The following is a 9,105-nucleotide window of genomic DNA, read 5'->3' as shown; positions in this document are numbered from 1 at the left end:
TATATATGTGTATATCACCCCTTCATGTAGCGCCCATCTTATATTATATATGTGTATATCACCCCTTTATGTAGCGCCCCTCTTATATTATATATGTGTATATCACCCCTTCATATAGCGCCCCTCTTATATTATATATGTGTATATCACCCCTTCATATAGCGCTCCTCTTATATTATATATGTGTATATCACCCCTTCATGTAGCACCCCTCTTATATTATATATGTGTATATCACCCCTTCATGTAGTGCCCCTCTTATATTATATATGTGTATATCACCCCTTCATGTAGTGCCCCTCTTATATTATATATGTGTATATCACCCCTTCATGTAGTGCCCCTCTTATATTATATATGAATATATCACCCCTTCATGTAGCGCCCCTCTTATATTATATATGTGTATATCACCCCTTTATGTAGCGCCCCTCTTATATTATATATGTGTATATCACCCCTTCATGTAGTGCCCCTCTTATATTATATATGTGTATATCACCCCTTCATGTAGTGCCCTCTTATATTATATATGTGTATATCACCCCTTCATGTAGTGCCCCTCTTATATTATATATGTGTATATCACCCCTTCATGTAGTGCCCCTCTTATATTATATATGTGTATATCACCCCTTCATGTAGTGCCCTCTTATATTATATATGTGTATATCACCCCTTCATGTAGTGCCCCTCTTATATTATATATGTGTATATCACCCCTTCATGTAGTGCCCTCTTATATTATATATGTGTATATCACCCCTTCATGTAGTGCCTCTCTTATATTATATATGTGTATATCACCCCTTTATGTAGTGCCCCTCTTATATTATATATGTGTATATCACGCCTTTATGTAGTGCCCATCTTATATTATATATGTGTATATCACCCCTTTATGTAGTGCCCATCTTATATTATATATGTGTATATCACCCCTTTATGTAGTGCCCATCTTATATTATATATGTGTATATCACCCCTTCATGTAGCGTCCCCTTATATTATGTGTATATCACCCCTTCATGTAGCGCCCTCTTATATTATATATGTGTATATCACCCCTTTATGTAGTGCCCATCTTATATTATATATGTGTATATCACCCCTTTATGTAGTGCCCCTCTTATATTATATATGTGTATATCACCCCTTCATGTAGCGCCCCTCTTATATTATATATGTATATATCACCCCTTTATGTAGTGCCCTCTTATATTATATATGTGTATATCACCCCTTCATGTAACGTCCCTCTTATATTATATATGTGTATATCACCCCTTTATGTAGTGCCCTCTTATATTATATATGTGTATATCACCCCTTCATGTAACGCCCCCTCTTATATTATATATGTGTATATCACCCCTTTATGTAGCGCCCTCTTATATTATATATGTGTATATCACCCCTTCATGTAGTGCCCTCTTATATTATATATGTGTATATCACCCTTCATGTAGTGCCCTCTTATATTATATATGTGTATATCACCCCTTCATGTAGTGCCCCTCTTATATTATATATGTGTATATCACCCCTTCATGTATTGCGCCCTCTTATATTATATATGTGTATATCACCCCTTCATGTAACGCCCCCTCTTATATTATATATGTGTATATCACCCTCTTATATTATATATGTGTATATCACCCCTTTATGTAGCACCCCCCTCTTATATTATATATGTGTATATCACCCCTTCATGTAGCGCCCCTCTTATATTATATATGTGTATATCAACCCTTCATGTAGTGCCCCTCTTATATTATATATGTGTATATCACCCCTTTATGTAGTGCCCTCTTATATTATATATGTGTATATCACAGCTTCATGTAACGCCCCCTTATATTATATATGTGTATATCACCCCTTCATGTAGTGCCCCTCTTATATTATATATGTGTATATCACCCCTTCATATAGCGCCCTCTTATATTATATATGTGTATATCACCCCTTCATATAGGGCCCTCTTATATTATATATGTGTATATCACCCCTTTATGTAGTGCCCCTCTTATATTATATATGTGTATATCACCCATTTATGTAGCGCCCCTCTTATATTATATATGTGTATATCACCCCTTCATGTAGTGCCCTCTTATATTATATATGTGTATATCACCCCTTCATGTAGTGCCCTCATATTATATATGTGTATATCACCCCTTCATGTAGTGCCCTCTTATATTATATATGTGTATATCACCCCTTCATGTAGTGCCCTCATATTATATATGTGTATATCACCCCTTCATGTAGTGCCCATCTTATATTATATATGTGTATATCACCCCTTCATGTAGCGCCCCCTCTTATATTATATATGTGTATATCACCCCTTCATGTAGTGCCCCTCTTATAATATATATGTGTATATCACCCCTTTATGTAGTGCCCTCTTATATTATATATGTGTATATCACAGCTTCATGTAACGCCCCCTTATATTATATATGTGTATATCACCCCTTCATGTAGTGCCCCTCTTATATTATATATGTGTATATCACCCCTTCATGTAGCGCCCCTCTTATATTATATATGTGTATATCACCCCTTCATGTAGCGCCCATCTTATATTATATATGTGTATATCACCCCTTCATATAGCGCCCCTCTTATATTATATATGTGTATTTCACCCCTTCATGTAGCGCCCATCTTATATTATATATGTGTATATCACCCCTTCATGTAGCACCCCTCTTATATTATATATGTGTATATCACCCCTTCATGTAGCGCCCTCTTATATTATATATGTGTATATCACCCCTTTATGTAGTGCCCATCTTATATTATATATGTGTATATCACCCATTTATGTAGCGCCCCTCTTATATTATATATGTGTATATCACCCCTTCATGTAGTGCCCCTCTTATATTATATATGTGTATATCACCCATTTATGTAGTGCCCCTCTTATATTATATATGTGTATATCACCCCTTCATGTAGCGCCCATCTTATATTATATATGTGTATATCACCCCTTCATGTAGCGCCCTCTTATATTATATATGTGTATATCACCCCTTCATATAGCGCCCCTCTTATATTATATATGTGTATATCACCCCTTCATGTAGCGCCCCTCTTATATTATATATGTGTATATCACCCCTTCATGTAGTGCCCCTCTTATATTATATATGTGTATATCAGCCATTTATGTAGCGCCCCTCTTATATTATATATGTGTATATCACCCATTTATGTAGCGCCCATCTTATATTATATATGTGTATATCACCCCTTCATGTAGCGCCCCTCTTATATTATATATGTGTATATCACCCCTTCATGTAGTGCCCCTCTTATATTATATATGTGTATATCACCCCTTCATGTAGCGCCCATCTTATATTATATATGTGTATATCACCCCTTCATGTAGCGCCCCCTCTTATATTATATATGTGTATATCACCCTCTTATATTATATATGTGTATATCACCCCTTCATGTAGTGCCCCTCTTATATTATATATGTGTATATCACCCCTTCATGTAGTGCCCCTCTTATATTATATATGTGTATATCACCCCTTCATGTAGTGCCGCTCTTATATTATATATGTGTATATCACCCCTTCATGTAGTGCCCCTCTTATATTATATATGTGTATATCACCCCTTCATGTAGTGCCCCTCTTATATTATATATGTGTATATCACCCCTTCATGTAGCGCCCCTCTTATATTATATATGTGTATATCACCCCTTCATGTAACGCCCTCTTATATTATATATGTGTATATCACCCCTTCATGTAGCACCCCTCTTATATTATATATGTGTATATCACCCCTTCATGTAGCGCCCCTCTTATATTATATATGTGTATATCACCCCTTCATGTAGTGCCCCTCTTATATTATATATGTGTATATCACCCCCTTCATGTAGTGCCCCTCTTATATTATATATGTGTATATCACCCCTTCATGTAGCGCCCCTCTTATATTATATATGTGTATATCACCCCTTTATGTAGCGCCCCTCTTATATTATATATGTGTATATCACCCCTTCATGTAGTGCCCCTCTTATATTATATATGTGTATATCACCCCTTCATGTAGTGCCCTCTTATATTATATATGTGTATATCACCCCTTCATGTAGTGCCCCTCTTATATTATATATGTGTATATCACCCCTTCATGTAGTGCCCCTCTTATATTATATATGTGTATATCACCCCTTCATGTAGTGCCCTCTTATATTATATATGTGTATATCACCCCTTCATGTAGTGCCCCTCTTATATTATATATGTGTATATCACCCCTTCATGTAGTGCCCTCTTATATTATATATGTGTATATCACCCCTTCATGTAGTGCCTCTCTTATATTATATATGTGTATATCACCCCTTTATGTAGTGCCCCTCTTATATTATATATGTGTATATCACCCCTTTATGTAGTGCCCATCTTATATTATATATGTGTATATCACCCCTTTATGTAGTGCCCATCTTATATTATATATGTGTATATCACCCCTTTATGTAGTGCCCATCTTATATTATATATGTGTATATCACCCCTTCATGTAGCGTCCCCTTATATTATGTGTATATCACCCCTTCATGTAGCGCCCTCTTATATTATATATGTGTATATCACCCCTTTATGTAGTGCCCATCTTATATTATATATGTGTATATCACCCCTTTATGTAGTGCCCCTCTTATATTATATATGTGTATATCACCCCTTTATGTAGTGCCCTCTTATATTATATATGTGTATATCACCCCTTCATGTAACGTCCCTCTTATATTATATATGTGTATATCACCCCTTTATGTAGTGCCCTCTTATATTATATATGTGTATATCACCACTTCATGTAACGTCCCTCTTATATTATATATGTGTATATCACCCCTTCATGTAACGTCCCTCTTATATTATATATGTGTATATCACCCCTTTATGTAGTGCCCTCTTATATTATATATGTGTATATCACCACTTCATGTAACGTCCCTCTTATATTATATATGTGTATATCACCCCTTTATGTAGTGCCCTCTTATATTATATATGTGTATATCACCCCTTTATGTAGTGCCCTCTTATATTATATATGTGTATATCACCCCTTTATGTAGTGCCCTCTTATATTACTACATTTAGCCACCAATCAGCAAGCGCTACCCAGGTGCTGAACAAAAGATGGGCTGGCTCATAAACTTGCATTTCTTCTTTTTCAAATAAAGATAGCAAGAAAACGAAGAAAAATTGATAATGGGAGTAAATTAGAAAGTTGCTTAAAATTGCTGCTATATCTTAATCACGAAAGAATAAAAATGCTGCTCTGTCGGAATCACGAAAGAATAAAATTGCGTTCAGTGTCCCTTTAGTTTGTGGTGTTTTGTTTTGCTGCATCCCTTAAGATTTCTTGCAGACTATCATGAACTGCTGTTGCTGTGTTCAGTGATTTCAGATACTAATCTATAAGGCTGTTTACTTACGTAGAATTGCTGTGTGTGTAGTATTGGATATGATGTTTTATACTAAATATATTGTTTAAATAAATGATATGCTAAACTCATTGGGTTCCATTTATTAAGCAGCGTGGCTCCTTAACCTGTCCGCCACTGATTGAAATCATCCTGATCCGATCCAATCGGGATGATTGACACCTTCTGCTAGCGGCCGATTGGCCACCAGTGTGCAAGGGGCGGCATTGTACAAGCATTTTCCTAAAAATGCCTGTGCAATGTTAAATGCTGACAGCATTTAACGAGGTCGAGCGGATATGATTCGCTATAGCCATATAGTAAATCTAGCCCTCTGTGTCTGTATTTAGTACAGTATTTTACCAAGAACAAACTCTCTAGGGACACCTACTGGCTCTAATTATAATTAGCAGGTTGTTATTAATAAACTAGTAATTATCTACATCTGACATGTGACAACAAACCTTACACTTGCTCTCCGACTCACAAAACCTATTCACTGATACTATTGCAATAAAGGAGGAAGAATTCATTGCTTTCTAACAAATTTCCTGCTATATTCACTTTTTTCACAACATCAACTTTCAGTTAATTTAAGTAAGACATAAAAAAAAATATGCGGACACGTTTCTATAAATTTGTACTGCTTTATGAAATGTAGCAGCTATTTGTCATTTTCATAGTAACCATAGAGCTGTGAAATGTAGCAGCTAGTTGTAATTGTCATAGTAACCATAGAGCTGTGAAATGTAGCAGCAGTATGTGGTTGTCCCAGTAACCATAGAGCTGTGAAATGTAGCAGCTAGTTGTAATTGCCATAGTAACCATAGAGCTGTGAAATGTAGCAGCAGTATGTGGTTGTCCCAGTAACCATAGAGCTGTGAAATGTAGCAGCTAGTTGTAATTGCCATAGTAACCATAGAGCTGTGAAATGTAGCAGCTAGTTGTAATTGCCATAGTAACCATAGAGCTGTGAAATGTAGCAGCTAGTTGTAATTGCCATAGTAACCATAGAGCTGTGAAATGTAGCAGCTAGTTGTAATTGCCATAGTAACCATAGAGCTGTGAAATGTAGCAGCTAGTTGTAATTGCCATAGTAACCATAGAGCTGTGAAATGTAGCAGCTAGTTGTAATTGCCATAGTAACCATAGAGCAGTGAAATGTAGCAACTAGTTGTAATTGCCATAGTAACCATAGAGCTGTGAAATGTAGCAGCTAGTTGTAATTGCCATAGTAACCATAGAGTTGTGAAATTTAGCAGCAGTATGTGGTTGTCCCAGTAACCATAGAGCTGTGAAATGTAGCAGCTAGTTGTAATTGCCATAGTAACCATAGAGTTGTGAAATTTAGCAGCAGTATGTGATTGTCCCAGTAACCATAGAGCTGTGAAATGTAGCAGATAGTTGTAATTGCCATAGTAACCATAGAGTTGTGAAATGTAGCAGCTAGCTGTAATCCTCATAGTAACCATGGAGCTGTTAAATGTAGCAGCTAGTTGTAATCATCATAGTAACAATAGAGCTGTGAAATGTAGCAGCTAGTTGTAATTGCCATAGTAACCATAGAGCAGTGAAATGTAGCAGCTAGTTGTAATTGCCATAGTAACCATAGAGCTGTGAAATGTAGCAGCTAGTTGTAATTGCCATAGTAACCATAGAGTTGTGAAATTTAGCAGCAGTATGTGGTTGTCCCAGTAACCATAGAGCTGTGAAATGTAGCAGCTAGTTGTAATTGCCATAGTAACCATAGAGTTGTGAAATTTAGCAGCAGTATGTGGTTGTCCCAGTAACCATAGAGCTGTGAAATGTAGCAGATAGTTGTAATTGCCATAGTAACCATAGAGTTGTGAAATGTAGCAGCTAGTTGTAATTGCCATAGTAACCATAGAACTGTGAAATTTAGCAGCTGTTTGTGGTTTCTCCAGTAACTCTAAATGATTTGTTAAATTTACAGCTGATTTTGATTGTCCCTGTAACCCTAAATGAGTTGTGAAATTTACAGCTGATTGTTCTCTCTGCTGCATCCAGAAGTGAGTTATGAATTTCAATGCACAGTACACCAGTTGATCCATGAGTCATAAAGTTTAATATTAATATCTTCCGGTGACTGTAACTTCCAACTTTCTATAAAATATTGTTTTGAACTCAGAAGCTCATTAAACTATTTTTTTCCAATTTGGGTTACATTTTTCTAGACTGACCTTCTGCTACGGACTTGGCTATAGTCCTTCTGAATAGAATTAAACCTTTTCTTCTTAAGCACAGCCGGGTTACCATAGTAACTATTCCAAATATACTCAGGAGAGAGGATCTTGGTTGGTTTATGATAAAGAAAATATTTGTTTAAATAACTCTCATCATGCCAAAGTGCTTCAAGATTATGTTCCTTGTCTGTCATCATGGCATTGTGACAGAAGTTTGTTAGTTTGTAGACTTCCTCAATTGTTCCCCCAAAAAATCCTCCTGCGTAATAATAGTCCCCCTCATCAACAGGGATTCCAGCTTGAGACCGAGGTCGGCGCTCATAGGTAAATGCTGGGCGTGATGCTCCAAAAAAGCCAGGATGTAAAGCACCAAACACATCACTTAAGATTTCTACTCCAACGTGGTCATTAAAGGTCATATCTACATCAACACACACCAAGTAATCCACTTCATTGAGGAACCTTTGGCGGCAATTATCCCGAATCACCTGCATGCGCCTCATGGTTATATCCTGCCATCGTTTGTATCCAGGGACCTCCAGAATTTCCAAGTGTCTCCCCTCTTTAAGTGGAACCAAAGGGATGTCATTGGGACGATCAGTGAAGACATAGTAGGTGACATTGTGCCCAACCATGAAGAATTGTTCAGCTGTTTCAATGAATGTTTTTACAAACATCACATATCTGAAAAATACATACAGTATACGGTATATATAAATCCTTTAGAAACAAAGTAAGAGATGAAGAATGTAAACTCCAAACAAAGTTTACAAATATTTTCTAAAAGGAACAGTAAACAACTTGTGATTACAAGACATATCTGTTCTGTTGCTATAGATTAACATATCAGACAAGTCTTTACATTTTTTAAACAAATTAGACTCTTGTTTTCTGTAATTGTTTTTCAATAGCCAAACTGCACTTATTTGTCTTATTTGGAATAGCCAATCTGGGTTTAAGTCTGCAAACAAAGCTAGCCACTGTCATAATGTACATTGTTTTGCAGTTTTTATCAGCTAATGCCAATGAGGGACATATATGTATTAGGGTTAGCCTTGAAATGGCAGCAGTTGCATTTCAAGCTTGGAGAATTAAAAAAATCTAAATTCTCAAAGCTAAATTACATGAAATTAATTTAAGTTTATTGCAAAGTTGTTTTACTGCGCATAATTAAACATTTTTATTAAAAAAAAACGTCAAGGTGTTTACTGTGCCGTTAAATCTATGTTTAGCTCATCAGATAAAGATATTACAATAAAAAGCACAAGAATTAGATAATATGAAAAAGATAGCTTAGTCCATCACTTGTGTAATCACTATTTATATTTATATTCTTCTTTATTGATTTTACTCATAAGCTTTTAGTTATCAAAAACATAAATGAGCAAACTATCAATC

General features: G+C 35.8%; 1 protein-coding gene across 3 annotated transcripts in view; it reads right to left on the bottom strand.

The window, feature by feature from the left end:
* Window positions 1–6,130: 6,130 nt before the first annotated feature.
* Window positions 6,131–9,105, bottom strand: part of LOC128642963 (histo-blood group ABO system transferase-like) — a 144,184-nt gene continuing 141,209 nt past the window's right edge. For all 3 annotated transcript variants that reach the window (XM_053695865.1, XM_053695866.1, XM_053695867.1), the window contains one exon: window positions 6,131–8,391. In XM_053695865.1, the coding sequence (XP_053551840.1) occupies window positions 7,695–8,391 (697 nt within the window). In that variant the 3' untranslated portion in view covers window positions 6,131–7,694. The remainder of the gene's footprint in view (window positions 8,392–9,105) is intronic.

This window comes from Bombina bombina, chromosome 12 (genome assembly GCF_027579735.1).
Source record: "Bombina bombina isolate aBomBom1 chromosome 12, aBomBom1.pri, whole genome shotgun sequence".
NCBI classification, from domain to species: Eukaryota; Metazoa; Chordata; class Amphibia; order Anura; family Bombinatoridae; genus Bombina; species Bombina bombina.
This window is presented reverse-complemented; position numbering and strand designations above follow the sequence as displayed.